The sequence below is a fragment of the Pristiophorus japonicus genome, unplaced genomic scaffold (genome assembly GCF_044704955.1).
Source record: "Pristiophorus japonicus isolate sPriJap1 unplaced genomic scaffold, sPriJap1.hap1 HAP1_SCAFFOLD_432, whole genome shotgun sequence".
Taxonomy (NCBI): Eukaryota; Metazoa; Chordata; class Chondrichthyes; family Pristiophoridae; genus Pristiophorus; species Pristiophorus japonicus.
In genome coordinates, this window is record NW_027254224.1 from 246,139 (window position 1) to 270,534 (window position 24,396).

The 24,396-nt window shown below is 52.6% G+C and overlaps 1 protein-coding gene across 5 annotated transcripts in view; it reads left to right on the top strand.

The window, feature by feature from the left end:
- The first annotated feature begins 885 nt into the window (after window positions 1-885).
- The window catches only part of LOC139251691 (filamin-A-like), a 121,868-nt gene continuing 98,357 nt past the window's right edge, over window positions 886-24,396 (top strand). For all 5 annotated transcript variants that reach the window (XM_070873258.1, XM_070873260.1, XM_070873259.1 and 2 more), the window contains exon 1: window positions 886-1,294. In XM_070873258.1, the coding sequence (XP_070729359.1) occupies window positions 916-1,294 (379 nt within the window). In that variant the 5' untranslated portion in view covers window positions 886-915. The remainder of the gene's footprint in view (window positions 1,295-24,396) is intronic.

Sequence of the window (24,396 nt, forward strand, 5' to 3'; positions counted from 1 at the left end):
GTGGGAGGGAGGGAGAGGGAGGGGAGAGGGGGATGAGGGAGGGGAGAGGGGGAGAGTGGGAGGGAGGGAGGGGAGGGGGAAGGGAGAGGGAGGGGGAGGGGAGAGGGGGTGAGGGAGGGGAGGGGGGAGAGTGGGAGGGAGGGAGAGGGAGGGGAGAGGGGGGTGAGGGAGGGAGAGTGAGGGGAGAGGGGGGGAGGGAGGGGAGAGGGGGGAGAGTGGGAGGGAGGGAGGGGAGAGGGGTTGAGGGAGGGGAGAGGGGGGTGAGGGAGGGGGGGAGAGTGGGAGGGAGGGAGAGGGATGGGAGAGGGGGTGAGGGAGGGGAGATAGAGGGGAGAGAGGGAGGGAGGGGGTGAGGGAGGGGAGGGGGGAGAGTGGGAGGGAGGGAGAGGGGAGGTGAGAGAGGGGAGAGGGGGTGAGGGAGGGGAGGGGGGGAAATGGGAGGGAGGGAGAGGGAGGGGAGAGGGGGGTGAGGGAGGGAGGGGAGGGGGGAGAGTGGGAGGGAGGGAGAGGGAGGGGAGAGGGGGGGGGTGAGGGAGGGGAGAGGGGGTGAGGGAGGGGGAGGGAGGGAGAGGGAGGGGAGAGGGGGGTGAGGGAGGGAGATAGAGGGAGAGAGGGAGGGAGGGTGAGGGAGGGGAGGGGGAGAGTGGGAGGGAGGGAGAGGGAGGGGAGAGGGGGGTGAGGGAGGGGAGATAGAGGGGAGAGAGGGAGGGAGGGGGTGAGGGAGGGGAGGGGGGAGAGTGGGATTGAGGGAGAGGGGAGGTGAGAGAGGGGAGAGGGAGGTGAGGGAGGGGAGGGGGGAGAGTGGGAGGGAGGGAGAGGTGGGGGCGGGGAGCAGGGGCCCTTTAAGAGCCACCCATTAATAGCTGTGTCTCCTCCCAGCTGAACAAGCGGTGGCCGTGTACAGCCGCTGTAACGATGAGTAGCTCGCAGTTGAGGCAGAGTGCAGCGCCGCCAGGACCAGCAGCAGTCGGCGCTCCGGGAGCAGCAGCAGCGGACGCCGAGATGCCGGCCACCGAGAAGGACCTGGCGGAGGACGCCCCGTGGAAGAAGATCCAGCAGAACACCTTCACCCGCTGGTGCAACGAGCACCTGAAGTGCGTGAACAAGCGGATCGCCAACCTGCAGACTGACCTGAGCGATGGGCTGAGGCTCATCGCCCTGCTGGAGGTGCTCAGCCAGAAGAAGATGTTCAGGAAATTCAACCAGCGTCCCAACTTCAGGCAGATGCAGCTGGAGAATGTGTCGGTGGGACTCGAGTTTTTGGACCGGGAGAACATCAAGCTGGTGTCGATCGGTGAGTTTTTAACCCCCCCTTCTCCTCTTCACCCCCTCCCTCCCAAAAACTTCAACATCTGTAGCGTTCTGTGCCTCTTTGAAAAACTTCCCTAAACTTTTTAGAAACTTTTTTTCCCCCCCTGTGAGTATGAAATTGACCCACAAACTTTTCGTGTGTGTGAAATTGACCAACTTTTTAGGAGGGGTGGATGTACTTGACTATTTTTGGGGGTGAAATGGGGTGGGTGAAATTGACCAACTTTTTGCGAGTTGAAGTTGAGACAACTTTTTGGGGGGCGGTGGTAATTGTCAATTTCACCTCCCCTTCCCCCTCCCAAAGTTTAACACTTTTTTGAGGGGAGGGAGGAGATGGGGGGGATGGTGTGTGTGTGATTTTTTTTTGGGGCGGGGGGGGGGGGGTGAAATTGTCAAACTTTTTGGAAGTTGAAATTGATGCACAAACTTTTTTTTTGGGGGGGGGCGGTGTACTTGGCGAACTTTTGCGGGGGGAGGGGTGAAATTAACTTTTTGCGGCGGGTGGGTGAAATTGCCAAACTTTTTGCGAGTTGAAATTGACTCTCGAACTTTTTTTTAGGGGGGGTGTAATTGGCCCAAAAACTTTGGGGTGGGGGGTTGAAATTGACCCACTTGTGGGGGCGGGGTGAAATTGACCAGCTTTTTGGGAGTTGAAATTAAACAACCCACCTCCCCACCCAAACTGTTGCAAATTCTAACAATACAAGTTAACTTTTTTCCTTTGAGTTTACTGCTACACACACACACACTTCCCGGGAGGGGGTGGGACAGGGATCTTTCCCTCCAGGGCGCTCTTAGTTTGCAAACTTTTTTTTTTTGGTTAATTGTTCCATAGCTTGGTGCTTCGCTCCCTTCCCCCTGTTGAAAAATCTCTCTCTCTCTCTCTCTCTCTCTCGTTAAATAACTGACCTTGTTGAAGAGGAGGCGGGGGGGGGATATTTTTCTTGTACAAAGTTAAGTAAATCTCGCTTCCTGTGGTTGAACGTTAATTTTTTTTGAGGGCAATTTGAACTGAAAAACTTGTTTTCAATCTCCATTCATTTTTGTCTGCAATCGGGGAACGCCTCAACAAGTCGAAGGAAAGTTTCTATAACTCAAAAGTGCCCCCCCTTGTTCAATCTGCACGGTGGCGTGATTTTAGTGTGCATTGGAATGTGAAAGTTTGCCTTCTGCTGAAAAACGTGTTTAGCCTTTTGTTAAATAGCCCATGTTTTAGATTAAGAGAACTCTCTCTCGCGCTCTCTCTCTCTCTCTCTCTCTCTGACATTGTGGGTATAACACACAGAACATGTCAGCAGTATCCCCCTCCCCTTCAACAGGCCCCTGGGAGAACAGTTAGGTGGCAAACAGGAAGGGGAGTGAGATTGGTTTGAAGGGAAGCGGATGGGGGTGTAATATTGCCTCCAATTCCCTCTTGTCTGAAGCCAGGCCTGGCCTCTGCCTGTCCTGGAACCACAGCTGCAGGAATTTGACCACAATTTGCAGAAAGCTGGGAGAAATCCTGGGTGTGGCCTCTCTCTCTCTTTACCTCCTCCCCTTCTGTGTGTGTGTGTGTGTCTCTCTCTCTCTCTCTCTCCTTCCCCTCTTCCCCTCATCTGTCTGTCCATTTCTGCCTCCTCTCTCTCTCTCTCTCTCTCTCTCTCTCTCTCACTCTCTCCTTCCCCTCATCCTCCCCTCTCTCTCTCTCTCTCTCTGAGGATATACACCAGTGCGGTGGTGGGGGGGGGTGGGGGCACTGCTCTGTTACACAATGTAATGCTCGCTCTACAAAGAAGTGCTCATTTTCTTCCCCCCCCCCCCCCCCCCCCGGAGGTTCTGACTCATGACAATGTCTCATTGCTGCCAAGTGCCTCACCCGAGTGACTGATCCCAGTCTAGACATGTGTGCGCCTGCTGCTCTGCTGTGAGGTGCATCACGGTTTGAGGTTGGCCTGGTGCTCTCTGGCATTAGGTGGGGGAGGGGGCACTAAATGGGTATGGGCTCCTTCCTCTACTTTACCCCCCCCCCCCCCACTCCCAACCAGGGCGGAGATACAAATCGGCCACTATCATTAAATGGTGTAACGGGCTCGAGGGGCTGAATGGCCTCCTGTTCCTAATGTAACGGGCTGAAAGTGTGGAGGGATAAGGCAGCCCAATCAGCCTTGAGTCCTGATGGCCCACTAGTGGAGAGTTTGGCTAACTGCAGAGAGACTCAATGGGATCCTTCTTGGTCTCTGCGATGTGGTGCTGGGCTAGGTGAATGGGCGGTGGGATGGGTGTGTGTGATGGCCATTAATCATCACCACCACTGGGAGGAGCCCTTGAGCTCCTCTCCATCACCCAGCTCTCGACAATCGATCAACCCCACAATCACATTCTCTCAATCACATTCTAACTTGTTTTATAGGGATTTCGGCAGGTTGGAGATGGGTGTGGGGGTATTTTTTCTATGTGCAAATGGAGTGCATATCACCCCTGTGAAACGTAGAAATTTACGGCATTAAAGGAGGCCAATTTCGGCCCATTGTGTCTGCTACGCTGGCCGACCAAGAGCTACCCAGCCTAATCTCACTTTCCCGCTCTGGGTCCGTAGCCCTGTAGGTTACGGCACTTCAAGCTGCACATCCAAATGTGGTGAGGGTTTCTGCCTTTACTGCCCTTTCAGGCTGTGAGTTCCACCCCAGACCCCCACCACCCTCTGGGTGAAGAAAATGTTCTCCACTCTAAACCTCCCATCCATTACTTGGGTTCTGTGCTTGCTGGCTGACATTGGCTCCTGGTTTGGCAATGCCTCGGTTTTTAAAATTGGCCCATCACGTGTTCGAATCCCTTGTCTCTTGCCCCTCCCTGTTTCTGTAACCTCCTCCAGCCCCTACACCCCCTCCCTGTCTCTGTAACCTCCTCAAGCCCCGGCACCCCCTCTCTGTCTCTGTAACCTCCTCTAGCCCCGGCACCCCTTCCCTGTCTCTAACCTCCTCCAGCCCCCACACCCCTCCCTATCTCTGTAACCTCCTACAACCCTCCCAGAGCTCTGCTCTCCTCCAATTCTAGCCTCTTTCTCGCCCTCCGACCAATTTCCATCGGTGGCTGTGCCTTCAGCTGCCTGGGCCCTTAGCTCTGGAATTCCCTCTGTAAACCCCTCTGCCCCATTCCTTTTTATAAAGATGTTCCTTCAAATTCACCTCTTTGACCCAGTCTTTGGTCGCCTGTTCCCCAGTATATCCACGTGTGGCTCAGATGTCTGGTTTCGCCTCGATTTCCCAAGCCTGTGACAAGCCCTGGGAGGTTTTACTGCGTTTTATTTTTTAAAAAGCTGTGATATCCATGCAATTTCAATCTGGGCTAGCGTGGCAGGTGCCCTGTTATCGGAGGGTGGGTGCATTGGTTGCTCTGGTGCTGAACTGCCAGTGTGGGGCGGGGGGGGGGGCAGGGGTTCTGAGTGTCGGGCTATTTGACTCTGGTGTGCATCGCCAGTGAGTGTGGCGGTCCTTCGCGCCCCAGCGTTTTGAGCAGAAGTCGCTGGCTAGCAATCAGCCTGCATAGCAGTTAGGCTCTGGGTCTGGCAGAGTCTGGGGAGGGGTGGGAGGGGCTGTGGGTACAAGTCCCCCCACCCCACAGCAGGACTTTGAGCCTGTGATCGTGTCGAGCGACTGCCCCTGGTGCTGGCTGTAGTGGCTGAGGGGCACTCCTAATTAGCATCCAATGGCCTCCTTACTCGCTGTTGAGCCAAACACTTTCATTTTTATATAGTGCCTTTCATGACGACTTCCCCCAAAGCGCTTTACAACCACTGAAGTACTTTTTGGCGTGCAGTCACTGTTGGAAACGCGGCAGCCGATTATTTTTTTGCGCACAGCAAGCTCCCACAAACCGCAGTCTGGTGACAACCAGATCAGTGACGATTGCGCGAGAAATCTTGTCGTCCGAACCCTGAGGAGAACTTTACCATTGCTGTTTTTCGAAGAGCACCTCTCCCTCCCTGTCTTTTTTTTTTTCCCCTGATGAGTTGCTGCCTATCTGTTCTGGTATCAAGCTGCTAAATCTTTTGCACTATCTCCAGTGCCTCTTCTTTTTTTTTGGGAGGGGTAATATTAAGACCAGAACTGTGCACAGTACTTCCCTTAGTGTGGTCTACCCACAGTTGTGCACCAGAATGAAAAGGGTTTGACTGGGCAGAATTGCAGGCAAGACCAAAACTAGGAGGCCATCAGAAAGAAAAATACTTGGGTCTATATAGCGCCTTTTGCAACCACTGGATGTCTCGCAGTGCTTTACAGCCAATTAAGTACTTTTTGAAGTGTAGTCACTGTTGTAATGTTGGCAACACGGCAGCCAATTTGTGCACAGCAAGCTCCCACGCACAGCAATATGATAATAGGTGATCTTATTGCAATGTATAAGATTGAGGGGGCTTGACAAGGTGGATGCAGAGAGGATGTTTTCACTGATGGGGGAGACTAGAACTAGGGGGCATGGTCTTAGAATAAGGGGCTGCCCATTTAAAACTGCGATGAGGAGGAATTTCTTCTCTGAGGGTTGTAAATCTGTGGAATTCGCTGCCTCAGAGAGCTGTGGAAGCCGGGACATTGAATATATTTAAGACCGAGATACAGTTTAACAGATAAGGGGGTGGGCAGGGAAGTGGAGCTGAGTCCATGATCGGATCAGCCATGATCGTATTCAATGGCGGAGCAGGCTCGAGGGGCCGAATGGCCGACTCCTGCTCCTATTTCTTAGGAGCCAGATAATCTGTTATATTGATTGAGGGATAAATATTGGCCCCAGGACACCGGGGATAACTCCCCTGCTATTCTTCCAAATAGGGATATTTTAATGTACACCTTAAACTGAGATGTTTGCACTCAATGTCTCCGAATAATCTTGTCTCATTCTAATCAATACGAGAAGTCACTGATCCAATCAGGTAATTCAGGGAAACTTCTTTACCCAGAGAGCAGTGAGAATGTGGAACTTGCTGCCACAGGGAGGGCTCGAGGTGAATAGTATAGAGGGGGTTTAACAGTGATGGGGGGAGGCTGGTCTGGTGCATAAACTGGCACGGAACGATGGTGCTGAATGGCCTCTTGCTGTGTTGTGCCCTCTTGTGCTTTTCCAATTCTGTCGCTCCCAGAACAGACCCGCCCACCCTCTCCCACAGTTTTCTCTGCAGCTGAAGGCTAGCATGCTTGTGGTGGAGCGTGGGGTTAAGGCGTGGGCTTGGTTGGCTTGTGCGAAACCTCTTGCGGGAACTCACCCAGTCTCTCCTCTCCCTCGACTTGAGTGGCACCAACCGATTGTGCCATCTGATGTGGTTAGGCTCATCACGCGAAAGGGCACAGTCGGAAGTGGGTGCCTCTGACTGTCACGATAATGGCACGCCACAGCTAGTTGAGTGTTCCTTCCCCCACCCCCTTGATGTAGTGCCTGTCTCGTGGGTCACTGAGCTTCGAAATCTCTCGTGCCCGCATATAGAGCAAGCTTCCAAGGATGGTGTTCGGGGGGGGAGAATGGGATACATTAATCGAGTTATTCATATTGTGGGGGGGGGTGTGTATGTCACCAGTAAGGCTGGCACTGATTGCCCAGTACTTGCCCCACACACTAGAGACATGGACTGTGTACAGCAGGCATCTCCCAAGTCACTGGAGAAATACCACCAACGATGTCTCAGCAAGATCCTGCAAATCCCCTGGGAGGACAGACGCACCAACGTTGGCGTCCTCGACCAGGCCAACATCTAAGCACTGACCACACTCGACCAGCTCCGCTGGGCAGGGTCACATTGTCCGCATGTCCCCTGACACGAGACTCCCAAGGCAAGCGCTCTACTCGGAACTCCTTCACGGCAAACGAGCCAAAGGTGGGCAGAGGAAACGTTACAAGGGACCGCCCTCAAAGCCTCCCTGATAAAGTGCAACATTCCCCCACCGACACCTGGGAGTCCCTGGGCCAAAGACCAGTCCGCCCTAAGTGGAGGAAGTGCATCCGGGAGGGGCGCTGAGCACCTCGAGTCTTGTCGCCGAGAGCGTGCAGAAACCAAGCGCAGGCAGCGGAAGGAGCGTGCGGCAAACCAGTCCCACCCTCCCCTTCCCTCAACCATTGTCTATCCCACCTGTAATGGGGACTGTGGTTCTCGTATTGGACTGTTCAGCCACCAAAGGACTCTTGTTAAGAGTGGAAGCAAGTCTTCCTCGACCCTGGGGGGCTGCCTGAGGGAAAGAGGTTTGATACTAAGGGGCTTACTAGGCCGCTTCAGAAGATAGAGACTTGGTATTGGACTGGAGTCACATATCGGCCAGACTGGATGAAGGCAGTTGCTTTCCTTCCCTAAAGGATTTCAGCGAACCTGTTGACTTTTTACAAACTTCAGTCACTTTTACTGAGAAGCTAACATAACCCCCACACTCCATACCTTCCCTGGGAGTGTTTGATGGGACAGTGGAGAGGGAGCTTTAAACATAGAAAATAGGTGCAGGAGTAGACCATTCGGCCATTCGAGCCAGCACTACCATTCAATGAGTTCATGGCTGAACATGCAACTTCAGTACCCCATTCCTGCTTTCTTGCCATACCCCTTGATCCCCCTAGTAGTAAGGACTACATCTAACTCCTTTTTGAATATATTTAGTGAATTGGCCTCAACAACTTTCTGTGGTAGAGAATTCCACAGGTTCACCACTCTCTGGGTGAAGAAGTTTCTCCTCATCTCGGTCCTAAATGGCTTACCCCTTATCCTTAGACTGTGACCCCTGGTTCTGTACTTCCCCCCCCAACATCAGGAACATTCTTCCTGCATCTAACCTGTCTAAACCCGTCAGAATTTTAAATGTTTCTGAGAGATCCCCTCATTCTTCTGAACTCCAGTGAATACAAGCCCAGTTGATCCAGTCTTTCTTGATATGCCAGTCCCACCATCCCGGGAATCAGTCTGGTGAACCTTCGCTGCACTCCCTCAATAGCAAGAATGTCCTTCCTCAAGTTAGGAGAGCAAAACTGTACACAATACTCCAGGTGTGGCCTCACCAAGGCCCTGTACAACTGTAGTAACATCTCCCTGTCCCTGTACTCCAATCCCCTCGCTATGAAGGCCAACATGCCATTTGCTTTCTTAACCGCCTGCTGTACCTGCATGCCAACCTTCAATGACTGATGTACCATGACACCAGGTCTCGTTGCACCTCCCCTTTTCCTAATCTGTTTCCATTCAGATAATAGTCTCACTTTTTACCACCAAAGTGAATAACCTCACATTTATCCACATTATACTTTATCTGCCATGCATTTGCCCACTCACCTAACCTATCCAAGTCACTCTGCAGCCTAATAGCATCCTCCTCGCAGCTCACACTGCCACCCAACTTCGTGTCATCTGCAAATTTGGAGATACTGCATTTAATCCCCTCGTCTAAATCATTAATGTACAACGTAAACAGCTGGGGCCCCAGCACAGAACCTTGCGGTACCCCACTAGTCACTGCCTGCCATTCTGAAAAGTACCCATTTACTCCTACTCTTTGCTTCCTGTCTGCCAACCAGTTCTCAATCCACGTCAGCACACTACCCCCAATCCCATGTGCTTTAACTTTGCACTTTAAGCCTTCTGAAAGTCCAAATACACCACATCAACTGGTTCTTCCCTTGTCCACTCTACTGGAAACATCCTCAAAAAATTCTAGAAGATTTGTCAAGCATGATTCCCTTTCACAAATCCATGCTGACTTGGACCTATCATGTCACCACTTTCCAAATGTGCTGTTATGACATCCTTAATAATTGATTCCATCATTTTGCCCACTACTGATGTCAGGCTGACCGGTCTATAATTCCCTGTTTTCTCCTTTTTAAAAAAAAAATGAAAAGTGGGGTTACATTGTGATGTGTGACAATGTGCCTGATGTGTGATGTGACAGTGTATATGCACCATACATTTACTCTGTATCTAACCCCCTGTACCTGCCCTGGGAGTGTTTGATGGGACAGTGCAGAGGGAGCTTTACTCTGTATCTAACCCTGTGCTGTACCTGCCCTGGGAGTGTTTGATGGGACAGTGCAGAGGGAGCTTTACTCTGTATCTAACCCTGTGCCATACCTGCCCTGGGAGTGTTGCAGTGTTCCTGACACCAGGTTTCTCTGGCCCAGCACTAACTTTCGCTTCAGTGAGCTGAGAACTGTGCAGCGATCCGGAGTGTCTCATTCTGGCCTCTGACCCCTATGGATTGGGGTGTTCCCAACATCTGCAGTGCTGGAGATGGAGTGTTGAGCTGCAGCTGCTATAGTGTGACACACTTGCTTGCCTTCCCAACCCAGTGAACTCCTGGGAGTTTGGGATCTGCAGAAGGAAATAATCGGACACTGACCTCCAATCGTTCAGTGAGTGAGCCGCTCCATGTTTTGGGTTGGGGGCACCTCTAGTTAACCAACACTGGCTGCCAGTCTGGCAACACCTTGTTTTTAAATTCTCCATCCTCCTGTTCCAATCCCTCCATTGCCCTAGCCTCCCCCTGCCCCATCTCTCTCCACCTCCAGTCCCAGACCTCTCTGTGCCAGAAGATGGTACTGGAGGGGCAGTACTGAGGGAGCACCGTGCTGTGCTGTCGGAGGGGTGGTACTGAGGGAGCGCTGCACTGTCCTGCCCTTGGGCGTATGTAAAAGATCCCACTGGCACAATTGGAGGAAGAGAAGTGGGCAGATCTCCCTGGGGGCCAGAATTACCCTTCAACCAACATCACAAAAAAAAAAAATCCACCTGGTCAGGATCACATTGCTTTTGGTGGGATAGTATTGTGCACCTATTGGGGGTGGGTAAGGGGGATAGCCAGTAACCATTTTAACCCTACCTCCTGAATGAGTTGGCAATATAGTCTGGGGGGGGGGGGGGGGGGAAAGAGGGGAGAAGGATTGGGCCAGTATTTCCATTGAAGGCCTTTGTGCTAAATTTCAAGTTTGCTCCATTTAAATACAAACATGAACACCCCCGTGATGGCTCTGATGCTGGACTCTCTGTTCGCGACCTGAAATTCCAAGGTACCAAGTTGTGATATTGAATTGGATCGATTTCTGGTAAACTGTACGCTGACCCTGCCCAAGGATTAAATGGAGCAAAGCCAAATCAGTCACACACTAATTCCCAAAGATGGGAGGAAAAGCAATGTGTAAGGAGGACACACAAAAAATCTGCAAAAGGACACAGACAGGCTCAGTGAGTGGGCAAAAATTTGTCAGATGGAGTATAATGTTGGAAAGTGTGAGGTCATGCACTTTGATTATTTTCTACCAAAGAGCAAGTTGTTATTTAAATGGAGAAAGATTGCAAAGTGCTGCAGTACAGCGGGACCTGGGGGTACTTGTGCATGAAACACAAAAGGATAGTATGCAGGTACAGCAAGTGATCAGGAAGGCCAATGGTATCTTGGCCTTTATTGCAAAGGGGGATGGAGTATAAAAGCAGGGAAGTCTTGCTCCAGTTATACAGGGTATTGGTGAGGCCACACCTGGAGTACTGCGTGCAGTTTTGGTTTCCATATTTACAAAAGGATATACTTGCTTTGGAGGCAGTTCAGAGAAGGTTCACTCAGTTGATTCTGGAGATGAGGGGGTTGACTTATGAGGAAAGGTTGAGGAGGTTGGGCCTCTACTCATTGGAGTTCAGAAGAATGAGAGGTGATCTTATCGAAACGTATCAGATTATGAGGGGGTTTGACAAGGTGGATGCAGAGAGGATGTTTCCACTGATGGGGGAGACTAGAACTAGGGGGCATGGTCTTAGAATAGGGGGCCGCCCATTTAAAACTGAGATGAGGAGGAATTTTTTTCTCTCAGGTGGTTGTAAATCTGTGGAATTTGCTGCCTGAGAGCTGTGGAAGCCGGGACATTGAATATATTTAAGACAGAGATAGACAGTTTCTTAACCGATAAGGGGATAAGGGGGCGGGCAGGGAAGTGGAGCTGAGTCCATGATCGGATCAGCCATGATCGGATTAAATGGCGGAGCAGTCTCGAGGGGCCGAATGGCCGACTCCTGCTCCTATTTCTTGTGTTATGTTCTTGAGGCCAGTGTCCCTTGAGTCCTTGGTCGCTCTGGCCAATTTAAAACCGAGTTGAGAAGGAATTTCTTCTCCCAGAGGGTTGTGAATCTGTGGAATTCTCTGCCCAAGGAAGCAGTTGAGGCTAGCTCATTGAATGTGTTCAAGTCACAGACAGATTTTTTTTAACCAATAAGGGAATTAAGGGTTACGGGGCGCGGGCGGGTAAGTGGAGCTGAGTCCACGGCCAGATCCGCCATGATCTTGTTGAATGGCGGAGCAGGCTCGAGGGGCTAGATGGCCTACTCCTGTTCCTAATTCTTATGTTGTGTTCTTTTGAACAGACTGGAGGGAGAGAGGACGCAGGGTATGGCTGGACAGGAGGGGGTTAAGTCCGTGCGGAGAGCTGCTCTGACTTGCAGTAGCAGTAACTGTGCTGACACGAGGAGGAGTGGGGGGGGCCCTGCCTGTGTGACTGTTAACTGTCAAACCCTAAAACCACAAGCCATATATTGCAAAGACACTGACAGCTGTCCCGAGGCAGCAAGTGGGGACAGGAAAACCGATTATCCAATACCACAACAAATTTGTGCAATTCAGGGTCGTGTGTGTGTGTATAGACAGGAGAACATGCAACTGTCCTGTGCAGATATCAAACCTTCGCAATAAGCCCAGTGACTCTTGGGAAGGGAATGCACCTTTTTTTTCTTTTTTTCCCTCCTCATCCTCTCTAGTGGACTGTCCAGCAAATGGATTAACCACAACCTATGTTTATATTGCACCTTAAACATGCCCCAAGGTGCTTCACAGGGGTATTAAACGCTTAAAATAAATTTGATACCGAGCCGTATAAGTAGAAATTAGCGCCGCTGAGCACAAGCTTGTTCTGAGGGAGACTTTTTTCAGGAGCATCGTGAAGGAGGAGAGAGGCGGAGAAGTTTAGGGAGGGAGTTCCAGAGCTTGAGGCCCCCGATGGTTGTGATTTTTTAAAATATAATTGGAGATGCTCGAGAGGCAGAATTAGGGGAGCGTAGGCATCTCGGGTTTGTGAGGCTGAAAAAGATTAGATGGGGAAGGGTGTCGGGGCAGGAGGAGGTTGGAGCTAGGGAGGGGTGTGGGGGCTGGAGGAGGTTGGAGCTAGGGAGGGGTGTAGGGGATGGAGGAGGTTGGAGCTAGGGAGGGGTGGAGGAGGTTGGAGCTACGGAGGGGTGGAGGAGGTTGGAGCTAGGGAGGGGTGTGGGGGCTGGAGGAGGTTAGATAGGGAGGGGTATAGGGGCTGCATGAGGTTAGAGCTAGGGAGGGATTTGTAAACAAGGATGAGAATTTTCAACTTGCGGTGCTGTTTAACTGGGAGCCAATGTCAGTCGGCGAGCACAGGGGGTGTTGAGTGAGCGGGACTTGCGAGTGGGGCCAGCTGAGTTTTGGATCATCTCTCGTTCATGTTGGGTAGAACGTGGGAGGCCAGCCAGGCATGCGGTGCGTTGGAATAGTCAAGTCTGATGGGTGACCAAGGCACGGATGAGGGCTTCAGCAGCGGATGAGCTGAGGCAGGGGGGCATTGACGGAGACTATATGGTTTGGGAGCACCACGTTGGTGGGCTATTTAGAATCATGGCAGTTTACAGGATGGAAGGAGGTCATTTCAACCTATCGTGTCCGTGCCAACCAAGAGCCGAACAGGGTCGAGGGGCTGAATGGCTGGTTCCTTTACTTAGTAAGGTAATGAGTGTGGAATTGACTCCTGCCAGTGTTGTGCCTTAGGGGTTGGGTTAGTTTAAGGGTGGGTGCTGACAGAACGGACAGTGTGTATACTTGTGTCTACAAGAAACCTCTAACCTTCCACCCCCCCCAAACCCCCTCCCTTAAACTGGGGTGAGCATATAGGAGGAATGGGGAGTGTGAAATATTAACAGTAAGTTGAGCAAGTTGTAGGATAATCCTTTCGGTTAGGCTGGGGGTGCCCCTCTTTCTCTAGAGAAGGTTGAGGCGTGACCCGATAGACACCTTTCTATATATATATATAAAAAAAAAATTAGTGTTCGATCGGGTAGACGTAGAGATGATGTGTCCCCTTGTGGGGGAAGACTGGAAACATGGAAACATAGAAAATAGGTGCAGGAGTAGGCCATTCGGCCCTTCGAGCCTGCACCGCCATTCAATAAGATCGTGGCTGATCATTCCCTCTACCCCATTCCTGCTTTCTCTCCATACCCCTTGATCCCCTTTAGCCGAAAGGGCCACATCTAACTCCCTTTTGAATATATCTAACGAACTGGCCTCAACAACTCTGTGGTAGAGAATTCCACAGGTTCACAATTCTCTGAGTGAAGAAGTTTCTCCTCATCGTGGTTCTAAATGGCTTACCCCTTATCCTTAGACTGTGACCCCTGGTTCTGGACTTCCCCAACATCAGGAACATTCTTCCTGCATCTAACCTGTCCAGTCCTGTCAGAATTTTATGTTTGAGATCCCCTCTCATTCTTTTAAATTCCAGTGAATGTAAGCCTAGTCAATCCAGTCTCTTCTCATATGTCAGTCCTGCCATCCCTGGAATCAGTCTGGTGAACCTTCGCTGCACTCCCTCAATAGCAAGAATGTCCTTCCTCAGATTAGGAGACCACAACTGAACACAATATTCCAGGTGAGGCCTCACCAAGGCCCTGTACAATTGCAGTAAGATCTCACTGTTCCTATACTCAAATCCTCTCGCTATGAAGGCCAACATGCCATTTGCTGCCTGCTGTACCTGCATGCCAACTTTCAATGACTGATGTACCAGGGGGCCATCAATATCCAAGAGTCGGTAATAAACCCAATGGGGAAATTCAGGAGAAACTTCTTTACCCCCAGAGAGCGGTGAGAATGTGGAACTCTCTGCCACAGGGAGGGGTTGAGGCGAATAGTATCGATACATTTAAGGGGAAGCTGGATAAACAATGCAGGAGAAAGGAAAGAGGGATATGGCAATGGGGTTGGCTTATGAGCAGGATGGGCCTGTACTCATTGGTGTTTTGAAGAATGAGAGGTGATCTTATCGAAACATATAAGATTGAGGGGGCTTGACTGGGTAGATGCAGAGAGGATGTTTTTCCCCCTCGTGGGGGAATCTAGAACTAGGGGGCACATAGTCTCAGAGTAAGGGGTCGCCCATTTAAGATGGAGATGAGGAGGAATTTCTTCTGGTGAATCTGTGGAATTCTCTGCCCCAGAGAGCTGTGAAGGCTGGGTCATTGAATATATTTAAGGTGGAGATACAGATTTTTGAGCGATTTGGGGAGTGGGCGGGGAAGTGGAGCTGAGTCCATGATCGGATCGTATTGAATGGCGGAGCAGGCTCGAGGGGCCGAAAGGCCAACTCCTGTTTCTTGTGTAGAGGGCTATGGGTTCGAATGGCCTACTCTTGCTCCTAGCTCTTGTGTTCTAAGATGGAGAGAGGGGGCTGTTGGGGACTATAAACACCGGTACAGGAACGGATGAGCTGACTGCCTTGTTTCTGTGCGCGAGCCGTTCCATGTAAGTCACTGTGGAATTTGATTCACTGCCAGTGAACCCTTTTTTAAACAAAGTGTTTGAGCCTGTCTGGGAAGAAGGGGCGGGGTCGACAGTGAAACAGGAGACCAGGAGCAGGGTTAGAGAGGAAAAAAAAAAAGATCTCTTGACATTCTGCCAACCAAGGGCCCTGGCTTTCCTTATATGGGGAAAATATGTAAGGATGTAGGTCATCGAAAAGGAGCAGCCTTTAACACGAGAGAGAGAGAGAATGTTCTTGGGTTTTAAAGCTTAAATAGGCCCCATTTGTGCTTCAGATTTTGTCTGGAAGCCTGCGGGGTTTTAACTTACTGTTTTGGGCCTAGTGAATCAGGCTCTAGGCTGGCTGATGGTTAGCTTAATGAATCTCTGGCCACCTCCTGTGCAGATTCAGCCCATGTCTGTGCCGGTTCTTCAAAAGGTCGACCTAATTTGTCCCACTAACCCCACCCCCACAAGAGTCCTACAATTTTTTTCCCCCCCTTCTATGTATTTAGCCAATGCCACAAGAGCCATTCGATCTTTTTACCAAATTATTTTAAGCCTCGCTCTGACTCTCGACACTTGTCCCTCATAAGATCAAGCCCCTAATGTGGTGTAACGTATGCAAAGCGCTTCACGGGCGTGTTAATCGGACCTAATTTGACACTGAGCTGCTAGTGGGGACAGGCGACCATAAGCTGGCTCAGAGGTGGATGCAGAGAGGATGTTTCCACTGATGGGGGAGACTAGAACTAGGGGGCATAGTCTTGGAATAAGGGGCCACCCATTTAAAACTGAGATGAGGAGGAATTTCTTTCAGAGGGTTGTAAATCTGTGGAATTCTCTGCCTCAGAGCTGTGGAAGCCGGGACATTGAATATATTTAAGACAGAGATAGACAGTTTCTTAACCGATAAGCGGGCGGGGAAGTGGAGCTGAGTCCATGATTGTATTAAATGGCGGAGCAGGCTCGAGGGGCTGAATGGCTGACTCCTGCTCCTGTTGTGTTTTTTTATTTTAAGAAGTGTGGGGAGAGGGGAGAGGGGAGAGGGGAGAGGGGAGAGGGGAGAGGGGAGAGGGGAGAGGGGAGAGGGGAGAGGGGAGAGGGGAGAGGGGGGAATTGGAGCCGAGATCTGGGAGGGGTGTAGGGGGTTAGAGATGTGGAGGGGTGTAGGGGCTGGAGGGGGTTGCAGCGATAGGGAGGTGTGTAGGGGGTTCGAGATCTGGAGGGGGTTAGATATAGGGAGGGGTGTAGGGGCTGGAGGGGGTTAGATATAGGAGGGGTGTAGGGGCTGGAGGGGGTTAGAGAGATAGGGAGGGGTTGGAGGCGGTTAGAGATAGGGAGGGGCTGGAGGGGGTTGCAGAGATGGGGAGGGGTGTAGGGGCTGGAGTGGGTTAGAGATAGGGAGGGGTGGAGGAGGTTATGGGGAGGATTGTGGGGTTGGAGATGAGGGATTTGAACAAAAGGACTAGAATTTGCTGGACCAGGAGCAAATATAGGGTCTTCTACTCCCCTCCCATCCCCCCCACCCCCTATTCCTGGGATGTTTAACTGGACAGAGCAAGAATTAAACCTTGATCAATTCCTCAGTTTCACAATTGCTGTGGAAGGGATCAGTGTGTTGTCTCAATGGTATGCTGGCCTTTATTACAGGAGGATTTGAGTAAAGACGTCTTGCTGCGATTTATATCGGGCCCTGGTGAGACCACACCTGGAGTATTGTGCACAGTTTTGGTCTCCTTACCTAAGGAAGGATATACTTGCCATAGAGGGAGTGCAGCGAAGGTTCACCAGACTGATTCCTGGGATGGGGGGGGGAATTGTCCTGAGTTGAGATTGAGCAGACTAAGCTGCTATTCTCTAGAGTTTAGAAGAATGAGAGGTGATCTCATTGAAACATACAGGGCTTGACAGGGTAGATGCAGGGAGGCTGTTTTCCCCCGGGCTGGGGAGTCTAGAACCAGGGGTCTCACAGTCTCCGGATAAGGGGTTGGCCATTTAGGACTGATTAGGAGAAATTCCTTCACTCAGAGGGGGGGGTGAATCTGTGGAATTCTCTGCCCCAGAGGGCTGTGGAGGCTGTTGAGTATATTCAAGGCCGAGATCGCTAGATTTTTTTTGTTGGACTCTCTGGGTATGGAGATGGTGTTGAGGGAGATCAGCCGCTATCTCATTGAATGGTGGAGCAGGTTCGAGGGGCCGAATGGCCGACTCCTGCTCAGTTCTGTGTCCCGGCCTGGTTGCCATTTCTGAGGAGGGTGGTTCATTGAACTGTGGACTTGCATGCTGCTCCTTCCTTCTCTGAGCCTATTGGTCTGTACGCAATGATTTTATATTTTGCTTAGACATAACTTTAACTTGCATTGATAACTGCACCCACCCCTCCTCTCTCTGTTCCTCTTCTTTACTGACCCCTCCTTTCCCTTGTCCAATTTTAGGTTCCAGGGACCCCACCCACACTTTTTTTTTAAATTTTTTTATTTTAAACCTCTGGGGCCTGGTCCTGAGACACCAGACCAGCTGAGATTCGTGGCTTGACTGGGGGAAGTTGGCGAGCTCTTAAAGGGACACCGTACCCTTCTGGCAAGCTAGATTTGATTTGATCTGATGGACTCTGCTCCTCTTAACCCTTCATTCCCCTATCGCTCAAAAATCTGTATCTCCGCCTTAAATATATTCAGTGACCCAGCCCCCCACAGCTCTCTGGGGCAGAGAATTCCACAGATTCACCAGAGGAACTTCCTCCTCATCTCCGTCTTAAATGGGCGACCCCTTATTCTCGCACTATGTGCCCCCTAGTTCTAGATTCCCCCCCTCCCCCATGAGGGGGAAACATCCTCTCTGCATCTACCCTGTCCAGCCCCCCTCAGGATCTTGTACCTTTCAATAAGATCACCTCTCATTCTCCTGAACGCCAATGAGTAGAGGCCCAACCTACTCAACCTTTGTTAAGACAATCCCCTCATCTCAGGAATCAACCGAGTGGACCCTGATCTTTGAGAGTTTGGAGAGAGGGCGGGGGGGGGAAATGGTCCGAAATTTGAGGACCATTGTGCACTTTGACCCTGGCCATCATCGTGTGTGGCGCCCTCCATGTTGGAACCAGGGCGTAGGGCGTGCATTCTGGGTTATGTTCATCCAGAACACACCGCCCCCCCCCCCCCCACTCCCACACCCCCGAATCTCCGATTGGAGGGAGGGAGGAGAGTTCCTCAAAGTCCCTGAGTTGGGGAGTTCTGTCTCTCTCCTTGCTTCCACTTCCTGGGACTTGGGGGTGGGGGGGGGTCTTTTGCCAGAAACGTTTTGGACTGAAATGAAGCACTTGCATTTCTACAGGACTGTTCACCACCTCTGGAGGTCCCCCCCCCCCCCCCCCCCAAAGCTCCTCGGAGCCAATGAATGTTCTTGAGTGTCACTCTTGTAATGTCTGAAGCCGGGTGCACAGCAAGATCCCACAAACGGCAATGTGATCATGACCAATTTTTTTTTTTTTTTAAATTTGTGGTGTTGGTTTGAGGGATAAATATTGGGCAACAACATACCAGAGGGAACTCCCCCGTTCTTTCAGTAGTGGCCATGGGATCTATTGCCCTCTGCAGGCAGACAGGCCCGGAGTGCGGGGCTCCCTCAGTATCCGCATTTCTGGAGTGGGGGCTTGAACCCACAACGGGCGGTGAGGCGAGACCCACGTAGAGGGAATTGGTGATGGTGCAGGTTGGGAGGAGTGAACGGCTACAAGGATGTGCGTTCACCATGGACAGTGCTTAATAGGTTGGCATACCTCTGTCTTGCCAGCCTTGCTGTACACACTGGATGGGCCATATAAGGCAAGTTTAGGAGTGCAGAATATCATTTCTGTGACTGCAACATTTTAAACCAGGACCAAAAGGGCAGGAAGCTAATAACTAAGCGATTACTGCTAGCTGACCAGAATTGCCATATATGAGCATGTAACTTGTTTCTGGAAATAGTTTTGGCTGGATCTAATGCCTCGCAAACTCATTAATCAACTGAGTTCTTCCAATGTCCTCGTAGTGAGGTTTCAGCTGTGTCTCAGTGGGCAGCACACTCTCTCCTGAGTCACAAGGTTGTCGGTTCAAGTCCCACTCCAGGGACTTGAGCACAAAATCTGGGCTGATGCTACCAGTGCAGTGGTGAGGGAGTGTCGCACTGCGCTGTCGGAGGGGCAGTACCGAGGGAGCGCTGCGCTGTCGGAGGGGCAGTACTGAGGGAGCGCCGCACTGCGCTGTCGGAGGGGCGGTACTGAGGGAGCGCCGCACTGCGCTGTCGGAGGGGCGGTACTGAGGGAGCGCCGCACTGCGCTGTCGGAGGGGCGGTACTGAGGGAGCGCCGCACTGCGCTGTCGGAGGGGCAGTACCGAGGGAGCGCTGCGCTGTCGGAGGGGCAGTACTGAGGGAGCGCCGCACTGCGCTGTCGGAGGGGCGGTACTGAGGGAGCGCCGCACTGCGCTGTCGGAGGGGCGGTACTGAGGGAGCGCCGCACTGCGCTGTCGGAGGGGCGGTACTGAGGGAGCGCCGCACTGCGCTGTCGGAGGGGCGGTACTGAGGGAGCGCTGCGCTGTCGGAGGGGCAGTACTGAGGGAGCGCCGCACTGTCGGAGGGGCGGTACCGAGGGAGCGCCGCACTGCGCTGTCGGAGGGGCAGTACTGAGGGAGCGCTGCGCTGTCGGAGGGGCAGTACCGAGGGAGCGCTGTGCTGTCGGAGGGGTGGTGGTGAGGGAGGGCGCACTGTGCTGTCGGAGGGGCAGTAACGAGGGAGCGGCGCACTGCGCTGTCGGAGGGGCGGTACCGAGGGAGCGCCGCACTGTGCTGTCGGAGGGGCAGTACCGAGGGAGCGCCGCACTGTGCTGTCGGAGGGGCAGTACCGAGGGAGCGCCGCACTGTCGGATGAGGCGTTAAACGGAGATCGCGTCTGCTTGCTCTCGGGTAGATGTAAACGATCCCACGCCCACTATTTCGAAGAAGAGCAGGGGGAGTTCTCCCTGGGGCCAATATTTATCCCTCGACCAACATCACCGATCTGGTCATTATCAGAGATTTGCAAAGGTTTAGCAATTACATCCTTGCTGTTCCGAGTGTTACGCCTCTTTTTAAACCACCCCCCCCAGCCAGGGCTGCTATTCCTCGACCTGTTTAGTGCAGAACATTAATTGTTCTGAGCCTGTTCCCGTGGGCCCCGTCTGTTCATGGAAGCCTTGTCCCCACGAAATGTGAGTCACCCACCGGCCAGGCCCAGTTTGGGGAAACTCTGATCCCAATGGGAACGACTCCTCTGGTTCGGTCCCGTCTCCCGAAAGATGAGTGGGATTGACTATTCCTCGAGGTTCCATCACTCAGACCCTTGTATCTCCCCGCCCCCGCACCCAGTTAAACAGCCTTTTCATTTAATTCATCCTCCAATATTTTGATGGAAAAAAGATTAACGCAAACAGTGTCCTGCAGATTCATTGTCTGGAGGGGGGGGGGAGGAGGAGGTCAGTAGGAGTATAATTGCTGGGCAGGGACAGTCAGAGTTTAATTGCCACTTAAGAGAACCTGGAAGAATTTCTGGTTCCGGGCTAATGGCCTGAAATTATTACTTTAAAAAAAAATTATTATTGGTTTGGTTAAACTAGTGACACGCCCCAAAATTAAATGTCTTTGAGCTAGCTGCACTGCTCTCTCAGTGGAGCAATCTTTCGTAGAAGCGTGTCTGCAGGGGAAAACGAGCCCAGCGTTTTGGCCGTGAAGTACGCCCGCTGTTGTAATGTGGGAGAAACGGCAGACAAATTGCGCACAGCAAGCTCCCGCAAACAGCAATGTGATAATGACCCAGGCCATCGGTGTTTAGTGATGGTTGAGGAATAAATATTGGCACTGGGGAGCACTCCCCTTTTCTTTCAACAGTGGGATCTCTTGCGTCCGCCCGAGGGGGGGGAGGGAGGGGGGAGGTGTGGCAGACGGGTCCTCTGGTTTAACCGCCCCTCAGGCAGGGCGCCGCTCCCTCGGTACCGCCCCTCCGACAGTGCGGCGACCACGCGTGTCCGGCTGGATTGTGGGAAGTGTGTTCGAACCCACGACTTTCTGACACGAGACCCGCTGACACACGAGTGGAGCGTGAAATGGAGAAGGCCAGTCAGCCATTCACGGCATGTCGGTGTTGGCCGGCATTTATTGCCCGTCCCTAACTGCCCCCTGAGGAGGTGGGGGTGAGCCTCCTTCTTGAACCGCTGCAGTCCGTGTGGTGAAGGTGCTCCCACAGTGCTGTTGGGGAGGGAGTTCCAGGATTGTGACCCAGCGACGATGGAGGAACGGCCGATATATTTCCAAGTCGAGGGATGGTGTGTGACTGGGAGGGGAACGTGGAGGTGGTGGTGTTCCCATGGACCTGCTGCCCTTGACCTAGGTGGTAGAGGTCGTGGGTTTTGGAGTAGCTGTCAAAGATTAAGTCGTCTTGTGAAGGACATTGTAGTTGAGATCTCTCTCTCGTCACCCTGGTATATGACTCCTAGTGGGCATCTGAACTTCTGCACATTCAGTAACGGAGTTGGTGGAAGAGGAGCAGATATCTGAAACCTTGATCAGTGATCACCCTGTACAGTTGAGTTTGCTCTTTGAATGCTTACAGCACAGGAGGCCATTCGGCCCTTCTAGCCCATGCCCACACTCCGCTAGTTCCGTTTAACATAATAGGAGCAGGAGTCGGCCATTCGGCCCCTCGAGCCTGCTCCGCCATTCAACACGATCATGGCTGATCCGATCATGGACTTGGCTCCACTTCCCTGCCCGCCCCCTTATCGGTTAAGAAACTGTCTATCTCTGTCTTAAATATATTCCATGTCCCGGCTTCCACAGCTCTCTGAGGCAGTGAATTCCACAGATTTGCAACCCTCTGAGAGAAGAAATTCCTCCTCATCTCAGTTTTAAATCGGCGGCCTCTTATTCTAAGACCACGCCCCCTAGTTCTAGTCTCCCCCCCCCCCCCCCCATCAGTGGAAACATCCTCTCTGCATCCACCTTGTCGAGCCCCCTCAATCTTATCCGTTTCGATAAGATCACCTCTCTCCACTTCCCCCATCCCTTTTCCCCATAGCCCTGCAACTTTTTTTGCCTTCAGATATTTATCCAACTCTTTTTTTTTTGAAAGATGTAAATTGAGTCTGCTCTCTCCAACCTTTCAGGCAGCGCGTTTCCGATCTTAACCACTCGCTGCCTTAAATTTTTCCCCGTGTCGTTTTTGGTGGTTCTGCTAATCACAAATCTCCTCTGGTTCTCGACCTTTCCGCCAATGGGAAGTTTCTCTCAATCTACTGTCCGAACCCCCCCCCCCCCCTCGTGATATTGGGCTCTGCACATCCATCTCCCACTGGTCACTTGGTTGAAGGATCTCTGATCTATTAAATAACCCAGCCCCTGCTCCCCAAAACTCAGTCAGATTGGGCCCTGGGTTTGTCTGGTAAAGCAGAGGGTGAACAGTGGGTTGTTCCTCTTGTACAAGCCACCGTTCACCTGCAAATCCCCTGGGAGGACAGATGCACCAACGTTGGTGTCCTCGACCAGGCCAACATCCCCAGCATCGAAGCACTGACCACACTCTACCAACTCCGCTGGGCAGGCCCACATTGTCCGCATGCCCCCGACACGAGACTCCCAAAGCAAGCGCTCTACTCGGAATTCCTTCCTGGCAAGCGAGCCAAAGGTGGGCAGAGGAAACGTTACAAGGGACCACCCTCAAAGCCTCCCTGATAAAGTGCAACATCCCCCACCGACACCTGGGAGTCCCTGGGCCCAAAGACCAGTCCGCCCTAAGTGGAGGAAGTGCATCCGGGAGGGGTGCTGAGCACCTCGAGTCTCGTCGCCGAGAGCGTGCAGAAACCAAGCGCAGGCAGCGGGAGGAGCGTGCGGCAAACCAGTCCCACCCCACCCTCCCCTCCCCTTCCCTCAACCACTGTCTGTCCCACCTGTGACAGGGACTGTGGCACCTGAAAACTCACTGAGTGGAAGCAAGACTCTATTCCAAGGGACTGCCTATGGTGATCCTGCACCTGAGGGACCTTCGAGTAAGCGTCTTGGTGCGTACCAGAGCGATGGGAGAGCCAGGGCATTGCCCGTAACCCAAGCTATCTGCTATCTCACTCCATGCCCTGCTGGACTCCAGAGGTAGCCCCCTCTATTCCCCACCCAGATCCCAGTGACCCAACACTTTACTCCACTCGAGCCTGGGATCAAACCTAAGAAATGGGAGCAGGAGTCGGCCATTCGGCCCCTCGAGCCTGCTCCGCCATTCAATAAGCTCGTGGCTGATCCGATCATGGACTCTGGTCCACTTCCCCGCCCGCTCCCCGTAAACCCTTCACTCCCTTATCGCTCAAATCTGTTCATCTCCGCCTTAAATATATTCAATGACCCAGCTTCCACAGCTCTCTGGGGCAGAGAATTCCACAGATTTACAACCCTCAGGAAATTCCTCCATCTCTGCCTTAAATGGGCGACCCCTTATTCTGAAACACTGCCCCCTAGTTCTAGATTCACCCACGAGGTGAAACATTCTCTGTGTGGAGACTTGCATCTCTACAGTGCCTGTACCCACCTCTGGTTGTCCCAAAGTGCTTTACAGCCAATGAAGCACTTGTCATTGCTGTAATGTGGGAAACTCAGCAGCCAATTTGCGCACAGCAAGCTCCCACACACAGCAATGTGGTGATGACCCAGATAATCTCTGATATTGGTTGAAGGATAAATATTGGCCCAGGTAGCCCCTGCTCTTCAAAAAGTGCCCTGGGATTTTTTTTACATCTGCTTTTTGAGGGCAGATGGGGGGCCTTGGTTTGACGTCTTTTCCGAATGACGCCCCCTCCGACAATGCAGTGCGGCGCTCCCTCAGTACTGCCCCTCCGACAGTGCAGTGCGGCGCTCCCTCAGTACTGCCCCTCCGACAGTGCAGCGCTCCCTCAGTACTGCCCCTCCGACAGTGCAGTGCGGCGCTCCCTCAGTACTGCCCCTCCGACAGTGCAGCGCTCCCTCAGTACTGCCCCATCGACAGTGCAGTGCGGCGCTCCCTCAGTACTGCCCCTCCAACAGTGCGGCGCTCCCTCAGTACTGCCCCTCCGACAGCGCAGTGCGAGGCTCCCTCAGTACTGCCCCTCCGACAGCGCAGTGCGAGGCTCCCTCAGTACTGCCCCTCCGACAGCGCAGTGTGAGGCTCCCTCAGTACTGCCCCTCCGACAGTGCAGCGCTCCCTCAGTACTGCCCCTCCGACAGTGCAGCGCTCCCTCAGTACTGCCCCTCCGACAGCGCAGTGCGGCGCTCCCTCAGTACTGCCCCTCCGACAGTGCAGCGCTCCCTCAGTACTGCCCCTCCGACAGCGCAGTGCGGCGATCCCTCCCACTGATGAGAGCTGGGCGTGTCGACGATTGAGAGGTGTGGTGCTGTGTTCCTGCTCCCTCCCTCTCCCCGCAGTGAGTCATTCTGAGCCTCGGGCAAGGCACAGCCCGTTATTATAAATAATGACCGGATGCTTGTTGAGCTTGAACCAGAAGCTCTGCCCTGAAGTGACTGTTCCGCCGGTGTTAA